The 16,337-nt window shown below is 37.5% G+C and overlaps 2 protein-coding genes across 2 annotated transcripts in view; both read right to left on the bottom strand.

Moving 5' to 3' along the window:
* Nucleotides 1-3,197: 3,197 nt before the first annotated feature.
* The window catches only part of LOC107709999 (SWI/SNF-related matrix-associated actin-dependent regulator of chromatin subfamily E member 1-like), an 18,102-nt gene continuing 4,962 nt past the window's right edge, over nt 3,198-16,337 (bottom strand). The window contains exons 2-9 of the mRNA XM_016514673.1: nt 7,555-7,659; nt 6,692-6,784; nt 6,037-6,168; nt 5,796-5,967; nt 4,734-4,906; nt 4,553-4,654; nt 4,210-4,450; nt 3,198-4,122 (exon numbers count right to left, since the gene is read on the bottom strand). Coding sequence (XP_016370159.1) covers nt 3,908-4,122; nt 4,210-4,450; nt 4,553-4,654; nt 4,734-4,906; nt 5,796-5,967; nt 6,037-6,168; nt 6,692-6,784; nt 7,555-7,656 — 1,230 coding nt within the window. The 5' untranslated portion in view covers nt 7,657-7,659 and the 3' untranslated portion in view covers nt 3,198-3,907. The remainder of the gene's footprint in view (nt 4,123-4,209; nt 4,451-4,552; nt 4,655-4,733; nt 4,907-5,795; nt 5,968-6,036; nt 6,169-6,691; nt 6,785-7,554; nt 7,660-16,337) is intronic.
* LOC107710000 (carbonic anhydrase-related protein 10-like) overlaps nt 9,332-16,337 on the bottom strand; it is a 23,690-nt gene continuing 16,684 nt past the window's right edge. Inside the window, exons 7-12 of the mRNA XM_016514675.1 lie at nt 14,192-14,264; nt 13,527-13,681; nt 12,496-12,667; nt 11,826-12,276; nt 9,696-9,748; nt 9,332-9,375 (exon numbers count right to left, since the gene is read on the bottom strand). Of these exons, the coding sequence (XP_016370161.1) occupies nt 12,254-12,276; nt 12,496-12,667; nt 13,527-13,681; nt 14,192-14,264 (423 nt within the window). The 3' untranslated portion in view covers nt 9,332-9,375; nt 9,696-9,748; nt 11,826-12,253. The remainder of the gene's footprint in view (nt 9,376-9,695; nt 9,749-11,825; nt 12,277-12,495; nt 12,668-13,526; nt 13,682-14,191; nt 14,265-16,337) is intronic.

Here is a 16,337-nt window from a genome sequence, read left to right as displayed (position 1 = left end):
AATTTCAGTTTTGTGTAATGTGATCATTGTGGATTATTATGTGTTAAATTGCAAAAATATCATTCATTCATGCATGACGGCGATTTAAACCTAATTCACTTCAATAAAGATAACTATACATGCTATTCTTGTCATGAGCATCAAGGTGTGGGGGCGCTGCGGTGCAAATTCCACTCATGTTTAGTACATGTTAACTCAAAGATTCGTAGAAAAAATATAAACGCTGGACTCTGTGGTCGATTCTGTGTTAAGGTAAGGCATGTTATTCGCACTTATGTGTTGTGGCTGGGTTCTTATAGGTCTGCGTGACTCTCGATGTCGTAGGCCTAATTGAACAGAGGAATTATGGTATTCTTCTGTAGCCTGACGACGAGTAACTTTACCTATCAATTCGTGTCGATAAAGTATAATAGGGTAAATCCTGTATAGTGATTTATCCTATATAGTGCTTGCATAAAGCAAGTAGTGCATACACTTGTAGCTGTTATGTACCTTTGTAAGTCATTGTAAGCCCTCTTTTGAGCACGACCATTTATATTTAAAAAATTTGCCACTGACGATTCAAACATGAGTTTTAAGCAGTGTAGAGTAGCGCTTGTTGTTTGTCATTTCTCCGATCACAAATGCAGACATGGTTTTATGTTTACGCAGCGCGATGCAACGCAACACGTAAAAAGACAGTATAAGTCATTATAATCCGTAGTTATGTCCCCACTGGATGCAACAAATGCCTCGTTTATAATGGGTTTAAATGTGTTTGTCTCATCGCTCTGGCCGGGACATGGCATCACAGTATGGTAGGGGCGTAACATTTTCGTCACACGCTTGAGGTATTCGGCCAATCATAATGCACTGGATAGCTGGCCAATCAGAGCACACCTCGCTTTTCAGACCGATGAGCTTTATAAAAATCGACGCGTTTCAGAAAGGCGGGGCATAGAGGAGAAACAATAATGTACAGTATGTGTAAAATAATGTGTTTTTTTAACCTTAAACCACATAAACACATTTCATTACACCAAATACACAAAATAATGTTCTTTTTAGCAACATCATATGACCCCTTTAACTTTTATAAAGAATATCTCTTTGGGTTTGAGACTTTAGTCTTTGCAACTTTAGGGATCTTATCTATGCACGAACAGCTTGTAACACTCCAAAGAGAAAGGAAAATTTGAAATTGCATCATATGACCCCTTTAAAACCATCTTCACATCCTCTTGCGGCTTAACCTATGATTCAAAATTCATCTCTACTGCAGATGAAATGGCTTGTTTTTGCATCCAGAGCTGTTGTGAAGTTTTGTGTTGCGAAGTCCATGTTAAATATATTTTCTCTTGGTTGACACGGTCTTTTCCTGTGTTAAGGGAGTCAGAGGAAACTGTTAAATGCACAACAGCATGTGAGATGGACAGAAATGCAACCCAGAACTGCGTAGTTTAATGCTGGAGCAGGAGATACAGTGTTAAGGTCACAGAGATCACCAGTGAGTAGTGATGCCCACAAGCTAACAGCATCCAGAGCAGCTTACCTGCTCTGCGCCCACTACGCTTGCTGCTGGTGGTGCCCACTCACACACATCATACCTACAGTACATGTACTGAAATCCTGCGATTTGCAGTCTTCTTTTTGAGTTTGTGCATTTTGTGAGAGAGGTTCCTCAAGACTGGAACCTCAGACACATATTGATGTGGTTTTTTTATAAAATGTATTTGATTTTCAAGCACATCCATCATTGCAAAATCTTTCCTTTCTTTGTCAGCAGAGCAAAATTCAACAAAATGAAACACTGCCACCTGCAGTTGGAATATATGTGTGTTAAACACACACTCCTAAGGGATAGTTCACTTAAAAATAAAAATGGTCATTTACTCCCTCATGTTGTTCCAAATCTTTCTATTGTGGAACATAAAAGAAAATATTTTAAGAAATGTATCTGTGTTTTGTATCTACAATGAAAGCCAATGGTCACCAAAATTGTTCTTCAAAATATCTTCCTTTTACGTTCCACAGAAGAAAAAAATCTTACAGGTTTGGAATTGCATTCTTCACTTTAAATTATAATTTTTTTGAGATTTTTGCTACGGTAGGATGTCTTGTTACAATCCACATCGAGATGAATATGATACATTCAGTACTCTGAGATATAGGCCTATTGGTCCTAAAAATGTCTTGTAACCTTTTCTAGTGTCTGATCTCTGCCTCTCTGTAATGCCCTGGAGTTAAATGGAATAATGAGTGCCAGTCTTTTTTCCTATGGTTGCTATGGAGATGCCTTTACATAATGATAAATATAGGTTGATCACATCCTTTAAAACGCATGCACAAAATCTTAATAGAATAAGGCAATTTGAATTAGTTCATTCAGCTGTTTTATGCGTCCATTACAGTACTTGTTTTTTTTTGTATTATATATATTTTTTAAATAAGAATAACAGAACTTGACAAACAGTTGACTGGTCACCTTTGCATCTTTACATAGGTCTTATTAACAGATACATACAGAGGTCAAATTACAAAATATAAAGACATAAACACAATCCATTTCTCCCAGTATTGAAGATATGGCGGTACTTGTTTTTAAATACTTTATTTTCTCAACTCTCTGCAAATCATTAATGTCTAAATTGTTTTACGGTCAGCATAATCTAATGTAATATGGATGCAACTAATAAATTTTTTTTTAAAAATCACAAATTGAAAAGCTAAACCCAAAATCAGACAATACATAACTTTAATATGTCTGGAACTAAGATAATGTGCTTATCCACTGAATGAAACAAAGCACTACTGATTTTAAATGGATTCTGCTACACAATGGGGTCAAGTTTGAAGGGTTTCATATTAGATTTGGATTATTTGAAGATCCAGAACTTGATTTTACAAAGGTTTAAACGTTTGTTTTTTTATATCAGCAAAAAAAAAAAAGTTTAAGAATTTTTTTTTGGAGTTTTCAAGATTTTGTACATTTCACATCTAATTATGACAGTAATTGCAATAGGAAACGATTGTATCAGCAGTACAAATAATGCAAGTTATTATACAGACAACCCAACTAGTATTCAGCATTTTAATATTAAAAACAAAGTAAAAAAAAAAAAAAGAAAGAAAATGAAAAAAACAAACACTGACTTTAAAATTTAATCAAAAAGCCGAAGCCATAAACCACTAGACAAAAGACAAAAAAAGAGCAGATGTTTAAAACGGACATAGAAATCACTTTATTGAGAGAATACCTTCCAACAATACAAAAACACAATAATCCAGAGGCTTAATGTAATACCATTCCATGTAGATATCTGCTCTGTGCGGTCAATCTGTTGCAATGGAAAATCATGAGTGCTAGCACGGCTTTATTTTAAGTACAAAAAAAAAAAAAAAAACTAGAATGAGAGAAAAAAAGACTACAGCCCACAGACTACTCAACTGTGAAAGGATGAAACAAAGATATACCATAAAATAATCATGCCACAGGTAGATAAAACATGGTAAGTGACAGCAAATAACCTTGCACTTCGGCTTTTCGCAAAAAAAAATAAATACAAATTTTGGTGACTGCAGGATGCAAGCGTTATATTTTACTCAACATTTGCCCACTTTACAATGATAAAACAGCTTTTAATGGCTGTAGCTCAAGAGTACTCAAATGGGCTTGTAAAATCAGGGTTAGATCAAGTAAACGTGTGCCTGACTGAATGTGTGTGGAACGCCAATTAAGATTCTGCTGTCCTTCCAAAACATTTCACTGAAGAACATTCAGGGAGGGGGGAAAAAAGCAATCATTTTTCACTGTTCTCACTCACTGACTGGCAGGTCATAGGATTACAAATCCTAGAGGACAAATGACTTTACTGTACACAGATCGAAGTGAGACTTCGTAAATGAACATGAAGATTAGGAGCTGGGTTTATTGTGGCTGGGTGGGCAGCCGCTCTTCAGGGGTGTCCGAGGCCTGGGGTTCTGCTGGGGGTCCAGAGCTGCTCTCAGACGGAGCAGTGCTGTCGCTGGTTCCCTCGTCTGTAGCGCCCTCTGCAGGCTCAGGTTGAGCCGGTTTGTCTCCTGCTGCAGCCGGGGCGCCTTGCTCAGCCTCCTGAGATCCTTCAGAAGCTTCAGCCAGAGACTCTGCAGAACAGACACCACAGTCAAACATCTTTAACTATTTTTTTGTTGAATATTCAAAGTTAGAGAACATAACGGAGCAGGTCTGACCCGTCTCCATCGGGGTGGGCTTGTCTTCTCCATCCTTGGCCTCGCTGGCAGAGGTCTGTTCAGGGTTGGCATTGGCCTGGGCGCCGGCGGCAGGCTGTTGCTCTTCTTGAGCGGCGGCTCTTTCCACCTGCTCTGCTGCTTCCCGCTCCCTCTCCTCCGCCCTCCGGCGAGCCGCCTCCTCTGCAGCAGCCATTTCGGCTGCCAGCTTCTCCATGTCCACCTCCACTTTCAGACTGCACAGCTAAAACACAAACCGCACATCAATCACTGGCAGTGCATTTGGCATTTGAGCTCAGGCTAAACGCAAAGGCTATTAGTTCAGCGATCAAACTGAATTTCACACCCGTTTGAGCTCGTTATTGAAGGAGTCTGTGCTCTCCAGGAACCTCCTCTTCTTCTCCTGGTGTCGGTCCTCGATTTGAAGCAGCTCTGCTTCAAGCTTCCTCTGTTTGGAAATCAAGGTACGATGATTAAAGTATGTGTCTTGAGTTTTAGGTCTTGTGTGTTTAACATGCCCAACATACCTGGTGCACCATGAGGGACTGGACTTGGCGTTTGAGGACCTGCATGCGAGCAGTGGTCACCACTGAGCGAACATCAGGCACCACAACCTCGCTCAGGATGTCACTGATGAGCCGGTGGTTCCTCTGGAAACGAGCTGCCGCTATATGCTTCATGGAGAACCCATCGTCATAGTCTACAGAGGCATTTCATATTTGAAAGCAAGCAATAGAGAACAAAACCAGAGTGCTTTCTCTTAAATGCACGAGTTTCAGAACGTCCTTTTACAATTTAGTGCCATTCAGATGATTATCTGGAAATAATTATTCAGATAATTACTTCTCAACAGGAGGCTTGTAAAAGGAAATCTGAATGGCTTTACCATTATAAACTCAAGAATTTAGATGCCAATTATCTCGGAGAACAATCCTGGTAGTTCACTTCCCACAAGGTCATAATACATACAATGCATGTTTATATCTAAAATCATTTTGTCATATTTAAACCCCTGGCATTTGCTGAAAGCAATTAAAAAGAAAAGGTTGCTGCTATTATAATTGTCCATTATAACTAAAGCACAAAAAAAATAGTAGGTAATTTTGGATGTGAAAACGCTTTTTACTAAATGGTAACAGTAAAAACACCTGCTATTAGTACTCCTTAAGGGGCAGATACATTTTTTAATTTTAGCAGAAATGCACGCAATCGGGAATTAAGCATGAGGAAGAAAGGCTTCCTCATTTAGACTTCACAACAGGTTAAAGTTGGTCAGATTTGCTGCACTGACCAACAGAAAGCTGCTTGGTTTGAAAATGAATTCTGTGTGAGCTGTGCTTCATACATCGCTACACTGTTTACAACAGACAATGGCCCTTCTCCTGCCTTTTTCAAAATTGTGTGGCTGCACCTTTATGCTTAAAAAATTGGCATTTTTTCCCCATTAGCCACAATAGCTCTGAAAAATGAAATACTTTGAAATTCAAAACTTTTAGACCATGTTGAGTGCTCATGTTAAAGTAATATTCAAATAAATCATCAAATTATGTTCTTGCCATCCAAAGGTGGCATTAAGACGTCAATCTCACCATCAGGGTCCTCAGCAGGTTGGATGCTCATATAGGGCTCGCCCTTGTCTAGGCGAGACTGTCTCTGCCGGCTCTCTTCTTCTAGAGCAGCTTCCGCACGGTTCTTAGCGTTGACGTACGTCAGGTAGGCTGGAGAGTTGTGGTAGGCCTTCAGAGAGTCATTATACTCGATCTGTGGGGAGAAAAATTGCTTAGTGCTTGACTTCCCTGGAGTCTCACTGAAGACGAGAAAAAGACAAACCTTCTCGGCTTCGTATTCGTTTAAATAGTCCTGCTTTTCCTCATCAGTGAGGTCCCTCCACATGCCACCGATGATCTTCCCAATCTCCCATAGCTTCAGGTCAGGATTAGAGGCTTTAACTTGGTCCCAAACCTAAGCAGATACAAGTGTCAGTTCAGAGTCGACAGAGCAGTCTGGGTTCCTGGACGGAGAGGGTTGCATTTTCCCAAAAAGGAAAGAGATAGAGCACCAATTTTTGCCTACTTTTCTATTCAAAACTAAAGCACGAATGCAGTACAGGAGAGAAAAGTAATGGATCTGAACATGTTAAGAATCTAAACAATGTTTAAATGTAAAATATCAAAATGTGTCATCTATTACGGATTCAAATAGCATTAACAAACCTAACTGCTTTACGTTCAACTTTTAAAACATTTTGCTCACAAGAGAAAGTAAAAGGAGCATATATAGTTTATATTCTCAAACGAGTAAATCAGAAACAACAGATGTCAGTTTCCCAGCCTTGTTGAAGAGAAGAAAGCAATGAAGCGATGTTGGGGTCTACCATCTGAAGGGGCGGAATCGGACCACTGACTGCCCCTCAGCCTTCGAGCTGATCGCAGAAGCGCTCTCCTCAATTTACAAGCAGTAAAAGCAGACACCGTGGGTGTCTTACCTTCCTGCTTACCTTCCGGCTATACCGCATGTAGGGCATCAGCGGCTTGTCTGGTGGTTTGGGTGGCTTAGGAACGGTGATCCCTGAGGAGTTCTGTGGGAGAAGGAAAGAAGCCCACATGGGGCGTTAGAGATCACGAAGGGCACACGTGGTCATCACAGAAAACAGTGAACTGTCACAATGGAGCACTATGGAGAGAAAGAGACAGGAGGCAAAAAGCACGACTTAAAGACACGATGACTGTGAAGCGCTTCGCAAAGGGGGCGAGAGACGTACCTAAACGGCAAACCAAATACAGCACATTAACATTACGCTGACAAGGCCATGCATTAAGCTCTTTTGGACACAAAGCCACTGTCTTTTATGCCTGAAAATGATTCTGCAGAGGTTTGGATCAAACCAGCCAACAGCTAAAATGCCTCAAGCATGCCAAGAAGCCGTGCCAAGTTACTGCGTTTGGCACGGGCATCTAAACCCATGCGAGCGGACAGCCGTTAGCTCTTGTGCACAATGAGGTGATAGGACGGCCGACAGGGGAAAGGGGGAACAGTTCTGAGAAGCAATCTCTCTGAAGCTACGATTCATACTGCGTCAATCACACCCAACCAGACGCTACAGAGAGTGAGTGCTTCACAGAAGCATGAAGTTTATGAAAGCTACTAGTTGAGCGCTACAAAACTACCCAAGACTCGACTCTACTACCCGACAAGACACCTTCAACTCTATGAAAGGAGTCTGTACAGTGTAAGAGCAAAGAATTTCACTATTTCATATTCAGGCCATGTAAGTTAGCTTTAGCGTCCTCTCGTCTGGGCTTTTAGTTCCTCGGCTGTCGCTAGGGCCCTAGTTGGCACCGGTCCTACCATTACCCTGTTGTTCCCGCCGGGGTTCCCTCCCAGCCTGTAGTTGTTGTAGGCCAGATGGCTGTATGGGTTGTACCCCACAAACCCAGGGGTGGTGGGCATTTGCTGATGGAGACAAATGAGACAAAACACAAATGAGAAATGACACAAACAAGGGAGGAAGGGACAAAAAAAAAAATGAAAAGGAGAACCTGCTTTCGTTTTGTCATGATTTGCATAAAACATGCAAAAAGCAGCAATCTTTGATAGCAGCACAACCCTGGCATTATTCTACATCCATTTGTAGCAAAGCCACAGGCACTATGGGTGGTGGTGGTGGGACGTAATGAGGTGCTAGAAGGCTTCGTTAACTTTAGGGATTCAGATGGGGAGTATTTGAGCCAAATCTCTCGGTGGCGTGTGACCTGAATAATCAGTCTCAAAACTGACAAAAATAACAGTTCTGGAACACTAAAAGTAATTAATTGGGATTTGGATCAAATATTTCAACCGTAAGGGATTCAAGATTTCCAAGGATGCGTGCGGAGCGAAGCATCAATGCTAAATTACTGCGAACGGTTCTCTGTATCTATTTGAATGAATAATGATTAAATAATGTGTGAAAGCCTAAGCATAAAAGGAGGCTCACACACTTAATGCTCCAAACAGTGTTTAATGAATAACCAGGAAGGTTTAACATCTCACGACACGAGTCTATAAAGTTAAGGCTGCAGAACAGATCTAAAAATCGAATTGTGATATGACCAAAAAATATATCAGAATAAAATTCTCAAAACCTGCGATTTAATTAAATGAACACGTGTGCTTCGGGTTTCAGAGTGAAGCACACTTTTCATTTACACTCAGCCTACTGACTCCTCCCACTTGATGCATTGCATTTTGGGCTTTGTAGTTCGTTTCTGTCACACGCGGCTCATGATACAGTCACAGAAAATGAATCTAGACACTCTTAGATGCTGAAACACCATATCATGAGTTGCATGCGTATAAATAAACACTGTACCACGGTTCATTCTGAGCATGTGGAAGTAGCACATGTTTATTTGCAAGCAAACCACCAAAATTAAAGCTTAATGGTTCAAATGAAAAAAAAATAGTAGTATTATAAATTCATAAAAGATTTGCATTAAATATTTGATTTTTGTCTTTAATTACAATAGCAATGTTACAATAAATTGCTTATTTTGCTTAATACTTTTAATTACAACAAAAATAATTATTGGTCACATTGAATGGATCCAAAAAAAGTGGGAATGTGGCCTATGAAAAAAGCTGTAAAGAATACAGCCAACTGTGAACACCCACATTTTTTGAGGCTTTTCCCAAATCAGTCAGCTCCAAAAGGAAGGTTCACACACACAAAAAAAGTCAGATCAAGTAATTTTCTGTTATGTTATATGCATTTTCACTTGACAAAATCGCCGCAATCATTCTAGAATAATCAACTCTTTCTATTTAACTCAATCTAGAATTTTTTTTCATAATTACACGGAAACTAAATATTGACCCCCTCCCCCCCCTAATGGGGCCCTAATGGTTATTCATTAAACACTTTCAGAGCCTAAAGTAAACGGCATTCTCCTTAGCACCTTACGGATTGACAAAGCCTCATAATAGCACTTTCTGTGTAAAACTATGAATAAAAAAATAACAAAAGCCACCCCATGTGATACTGTGTCCTTCCCACAATCCTCTCCTTTCTAAGAAACCTACGGTACATGTTTGGGTGATGGAGGGGAGGGGCCATATGGATGATTGGCATGTTCAGTTTACTTACTGTTGTGGGGGCTCAGGCAGGGGTTGGGGCATAGGGTGGCCGCTCTGCGTGAGAGAGAAGGGGGGAAAAATTAATCCACTCTCGAAACTCGATCAAAAATTAATAATCAGCAGTAAAGCCTACTTATTCCTCACATCTGCATCAGTTCAATGTATATAAATCAAGTCACACCAGAAATGTTATTGTCAATTACATCAAGATAAGCACACCCATATTTACAGATTAATTAGAGAAAGTAGTAATATCAAATAACTCAAATGTAAAGCATCTTTAATAAAGTCCTTTCTGAAGATCTGATGGGTGGGCTTCAAGGGGGTCTAAACCAACGAAGTGGTCTAATCAATCAGTTGAAATGTGCTCTTACTTGACATCTTGTTTGTAGGATTGAGGATATCAGGCTATCCCCATCATTTGGTTCTGCAATAGGGCAAAAACTTATTAGACGAATAGGCATGCTTTCAATATGTGCAAAAAAACAACTTGATGAAGCTGCACCATTATTTCAACCTGCTTTATTATCAAATCTGACATTTTCTGAACGTTTAACAACAATACACCCACCTGTTTAGCATTAAATGTGAAATTCGAGACGATGTTTGATTTAACTGGCCACAGTTCGTATGCTTGTTATTAATAACAATGACTAAAGATGTGGATTTAAAAATAACTAAATGAGATATTGTGTTTATGGATCTCAGGCCTGTAACGTTACTCAGTGCGGATAATGGCTCACACAATGAGGCGAGAGAGCTTGCAGCTCGCCAAGAGGTTGATTTAAAGAAATGTATTAAAACGACAGCTGCATGGGTAAAACAACAACTAGTGGTTATTAACACGAAACATAATGTAAAGGTGTTGTACTTGGAGAGCTATAAGCATCCCGAGCACATGAATGCGAGTCGGTGAAGATGCTAACATGCAAAATACATAAATGAATGAAACTGGCTAACGCTAGCTGAATAACATAACAGCGAGATATCATATGAAATACAACTTATCTTCGCATTTCAGGCAGAACATGGCTTTTAAATTATTTGGATTGTGTTTGAAGTTTTCAAAAGCTTTCATATTTTACAAACACAACCCGTTGTCATCGAAACCGCATTAGCTAGCGGGCTAACGTCATAACGTTAGCAGCTAAAGTCGGACAACCGTTTAAGACATTAAAATAACAATACGTGCCAAAGAACTGGGTATGTTTGATATATTATTACATATATTATAACATGGATAGAAAGTTGTTTGTGGAAACCAATAATTCGGAATAAAGAACACAAGGTTAACGAACACTCACCCCAGCTCCTTTGTTCCCTCAATGGTGCTCCACCAGGATGTGACACATTTTGAGTTGCATCTGACCTGATTTTCTAGCACATTTCTGCCCCCCTACTGGCCATAACCTAATACTGTACTAACCAGACGCCAGGAGGAGAGAGAATGTGGTCGGCAAATGTAAAACTGCCCCATTCTGTCTGATTTAGCAACCAAATCTGCCCAGTTTAGGTCGATTTAGAAAAAACTGCCCAACTTGGTCATATACACATACTGTTCAAATGTACTTTATTCAGCAAGGATGCGTTAAAATGATCAAGGTAATGGCTGCTAAATATTCAGCTGTGCCATCACCTGAATGAATCACATTTTAAAACAATGTGATTATTTACTTATACATTTTAAAGTGATACATTAAAAATAGAAAACACTTCTTGTAAATTGTTATAATGTTTTACAGTACAGATTTTTCTTGTTGTTGTTTTTTACCAAATATGTGCAGCCTTGGTGAGCATGACTTGTTTCAAAAACGTAAAAATCTTAGAGACACTTTTTTGTGCTGTAGTGTATATCAACAAAAACATTTTGTCAGATTTCATGGCAACAACTATTTGCCAGATTTGAAAATAGTTCTTTTAAATTTCTCTTTTCAGTATGTTTAATAACTGTAAAATCAGTGCTATTTTTTGTATAAATAATAATAGTTAAACCTAGCATGCTGCATAAGATCATATTTTAAATTATATAGCCTATTCCTATTTATGGTACATTTAGATGTAAAAGATTACATTTAAGGATAACCATACAAGTATAAGAATTGAGACATTTGAAAAACGCACTATTTATTTAAATGCTTATTATTTTGTTAAATCCAACAAAATATAGCAGTTTTCGATGCTAAATCTGACCAGATTTGTCTGTTTTCTGTAACACACTCTCTTACACATTCATCACCCTATAAATATTCATATCATAAATCCATTATATAATCCAACTGAAAGCTTGAGCACTATATCAACATTTTTATACAATTATTCAACAGACTGAATTATTCATTCATTTTATTTTGACAATCGACTGGCATCAATTTGATACCCATGTCTACGTGATACCCATGATTGAAAAACATAATTAAAAAAGTAAAGAGAAACATTCACCATGACCACTTCAAAGATTTATTGGGCAGATATCACTCAATTCATTTAGCACTGTAAACACTTACGTAAAGAAGGCAACATGCTCCGAATAGTCCAAGATATAGGCTTGAAATCCTTTTGTTTGCCTCATGTCAAAGTAAAGATTAAATCCCTGTGCATAGAGCAACGGTAGTTTTCCATTCGCTGCAACAAGGCTTGAGTGCACCTGCTGTTCAGATGCAAAGAACGAGAGCAGACAGTACCTCAAGACCCCAGTGTCACTGAGAACCAGTCCTGTCTGATTGAATAGACTAAGCAACTGCTTTCAATGTCTTTGATATATATTGTAATAAACATATAAACAAAGTATAAAAGTAATTATATCTTTTTTATTGAAGAGTCCTCTGTTAAGTCCGTTTTCTTCATCTCATTGTATGTATCCCATTTTTCTGTCTGTTGGCCATATTCTTCAGCTGTTACCAGATTGTTGTAGTAACTAATTCACGTCAAGCTGTTATTTCAGAAGCCATTCATTCACTGGAAATAGAAGTAGAGAATGTGCTGTCACATAACTTTCTTTGTGAAGCACAACACTTATTCATAAAGACAAATGTATAATTTCCATCTGTTTCAAGAGCAATAATAGTGTAAAGTGTCTAATTAGAGCACTCAGCTTTATTGCGCACAGCATGCATGCAGCAGTGCGTTCGTGACACAAAGCTTGCGTATGTTATTGATGGCAAGTGTGACACAGACCTCTGTATTGCAGCCTCAGCACACGGTTGTTAGGACAGTCCCGTCTCTGACTGAAGTTGATGTTGGTGCGGATGCAGCGCTGGTGCAGTGGCTGCGTCGGCCGCATGTTGTCACCCATACTGAGGAAGATCTGAGAGGGCTGGTTTAGGCTGAGGAGACGAAGGGACTGCATCTGAAATATAATATAATATAATATAATATAATATGTGACCCTGGACCACAAAACCAGTCATAAGGGTCAATTTTTTTAAATTGAGATTTATGCATCATCTGAAAGCATAAATAAGCTTCCCATTGATGTATGGTTTGTTAGGATAGGACAATATTTGGCCGAGATACAACTATTTGAAAATCTGGAATCTGAGGGTGCAAAAAAAATCGAAATATTGAGAAAATCGCCTTTAAAGTTGTCCAGATGAAGTTCTTAGCAATGCATATTGCTAATCAAAAATTAAGTTTTGATATATTTATGGTAGGAAAGGATTAACATGATCTATACTTAATATCCTAATGATTTTTGGCATAAAAGAAAAATCGATCATTTTGACCCATACAATGTATTGTTGGCTATTGCTACAAATATACCCGTGCTACTTATGACTGGTTTTGTGCTCCAGGGTAATGTAATGTAATGTAATATAATATAATATAATATATTTTTGAAAACATAAATTAATATTTTTTCAGCTTTTGCTGAAAAGAAAAGATGCATTAAATTGCTCAAAAGTGACAGTAAAAACATTTATAATGTTACAAAATATTTATATTTCAAATATACGCTGTTCTTTTGAAATATCTCTAAGAATCATGAAAAAACTCGTGGTTTCTACAAAAATATTAAGCAGCACATCTGTTTTCAACATTGATAATAATAAGAAATGTTTCAGAATATTAGAATTATTTCTGAAGGATCATGTGACACTGAAGACTGAAGTAATGACTGCTGAAAAAAAGGAAACAGTTCTTTTAAAGTGTAATATTTTTTGGAAAAAATGCTTTTGTAATATTTTTTTGTGTTTTTAGCATTTCACCTCTATCTGTGAGATGTAAATTGGCTTATTCATTAATATCCAGGTTGCTGTCTCAAGGCACGGTGGAATAGTTATCGACCCTTCATATGTGATAAAACGGGAGGTTTCGGGATACAGCTCCTCAATATCGAGCCCCATCAGTAAGTATGCATCATCTGAAAAGATATGAAACAGTCAATGGGATGAGGTGAATCACACACACTTACAATAAAATATTCAAGAGCTTTCATCTCTATATGCGGTCAACATTCCTACAGTACAATTATGATATTTTTATATCACTACTATTATTATTTTTTTGTTCTGATGGCAAAGCTGAGAGAAATAAAATATCACTTCTTATCCAAGACCACCAGGTGGTAATACAAAGCCAAGTTTGTTTTTCCTGTCATTTTTCATTAAGAGTGATGAAGGCCTTTGCAGAAGCAATATTTCACACTCAGACTGTGGAAACCACTTGACATAATAATACAGATGCAAGCGGTTTTCAATCAAATGTAATTTAATGTTAACAATATTAATAGAAATTCAATTTAATGCTACTAAAAACCATATTAATTTAGTTTAATGCCAACAAAAGCAACTTTTAAAAGTTAACGAGTGTGAAAAAGAGCTCCCAAGGCCACTGACATTAACAAAGACATGGGTATTTTGCAGACACTTACGTTTATATGTAATCCTCGTAATGGTCTCTCTGTTCAGCATGCGGTTTAGAAATACATTTGTAGGCTCTGAAATCTGAAGTCAAATTTCAAAGACAACATTACTTAAAGCCTGACATCTGCCTCTTTTCTGATGAAAAAGCAGAGTTTCATAAAACATGGTTTTGCTCAAAGCATTAATCACAAATGACATGACCGTTAACTTACTGCTGAGAGATTTCATTACGGCTTCACCATATCACAAGCATAATCAATAATAGTCTAGTAGAATTTATTCTAGGGGCATCTGGACGTGTTTTTTCCATGTACTGAAGATGAATGGCTTTCATCCATGTGCCTTCATTAGTAGCAGAATGCTGGAGGTTCCCCGTCAACACGATCACTGCGATCTGGGATGAAAGTGAACGGGGAGGCTGCAATACGGCAACACCTTCATCTGAACCCAATTTACACAGCAGTCATGATTCACAGAGTCAGAGAGGCGACTCCTGCTGCGATCCGTGAGTCTGATCATGTCATGCTGTGTGATGAGGTTAAATGCCAAGGAATCGCCACCATTATCTCACTTTAGTGGTTAATAAACAAAAAGCAAGACAAAACTCAGTTTGCAGTTTTTAAAGGGGTCCTATTATGCAAAGTTGAAAAAGTGAAAAAGCATAATAGGACCCCTTTAAATGAATTCATTTACTAAATTTTCGGTAACATTGTGTCCTTGTTACACATGTTGCATGCACTTACTATTATAATAAGAATAAATGATGCATAATTACATGTAAGTATAACCTAATCCTAACCCTAACCATATAGTAAGTACATGTAGTAAATTGTAGTTATTACTCAGTACTTAAATGTATAATTACACTGTAACAAGGACACCTTAAAATAAAGTGTAACCAAATTTTCATTTAGGACATCTTGAAATGTAAATCTGACATTATTTTAATATAATAATTGACATACCTTATAAAGTATATTAAATGTCCTGAACTCTCAAGAACACAAGTAATTCCAGAGCAGCTCTGAGCCTTGCATTTTATTTTTAGCTCAAATAGGCCTGCTCTGAAAAAATGGATTAGTGGTTCATTCAATCCCATTCTCACCTGTCCCAGCATGCACTGGGACATGAATAATTCATATGGATTGACCATTTGCCAGTTTTATTTACACTGTTGTTTGCAATCATGTGTGTGAAGCCAAACAGTTCAAGACATCAAGCACTTTCAGCTCTTCATTACCTGTAAATGTCTCATAGAAAACATAATATTGAACAATTTATGCAAGAAATTAAACATATTTCATAGAGCTCTTTTTAAGTTAATAAATTAATAAATATTTCTTTTATTTTTAAGAGTTAAGATTGTACATCTTAGCTCTTTTTTCCCCCACATCTACAAATAAGAATTGTTACACTGCACCTTGCAAGCACACAATGCACACACAATGAGATAATAATAGCAATATTGATGATTAATAATGAAGATATGACTTTGAATAAAACAATAAAAATCTTTTTTGTGGTTATATTGCATCCTGGGTTTCTTTTCTGGGTTTTTTTCTGGTCTGGAATGCACATGTTTGCCCAAGAGAATTTTCTCAGAAATGCATTTTATTCATTTTGCACCCATCAAAAATATGACTCTCGTTTGTCATTGAGTAAACTTTGTTTTAAATCATTTAGATTCACATAAATAATTTAAATGTTATGTGGAATTGCTTAAAAAGGAATTGTTTGTTTCCTTCAAGAAATACGAGCAGCATTGATGCATAATGAATGTGATATGAAACAGTCTTAGTCTAAAGTCTTTTTTTTTTTTCTTGCGTTACTCGTTATTAAAGTATCTAGATTTTTAGAACGGAGCAAAAACTGATTAAAAGCTAATATAAGTCAATTCTATTAGATTATTCCATGTTAAGTTTCAAGTATTTATTTATAGTTTGTAAGATGTAAAATGAAGAACATTAATATATCATATAATGCTTAAAAAAAAACAATTTGAACATTCAAGCACATTTACATTCAAGCACTTTTAATTAACTGTTAATTCGTGCACATTCATATCTGACTGGACATGAACTTCTGATCTCTTAAGTCTATATAATGTTTGCTAAACATTAATGCAGTTTAAGACTAATTAATGAATTATCACCT

This window comes from Sinocyclocheilus rhinocerous, unplaced genomic scaffold (assembly GCF_001515625.1).
Source record: "Sinocyclocheilus rhinocerous isolate Xijiao unplaced genomic scaffold, SAMN03320098_v1.1 scaffold1799, whole genome shotgun sequence".
NCBI classification, from domain to species: Eukaryota; Metazoa; Chordata; class Actinopteri; order Cypriniformes; family Cyprinidae; genus Sinocyclocheilus; species Sinocyclocheilus rhinocerous.
Note: the sequence above shows the minus strand (reverse complement) of the source record. Positions and strands in the feature narration are given on the sequence as shown.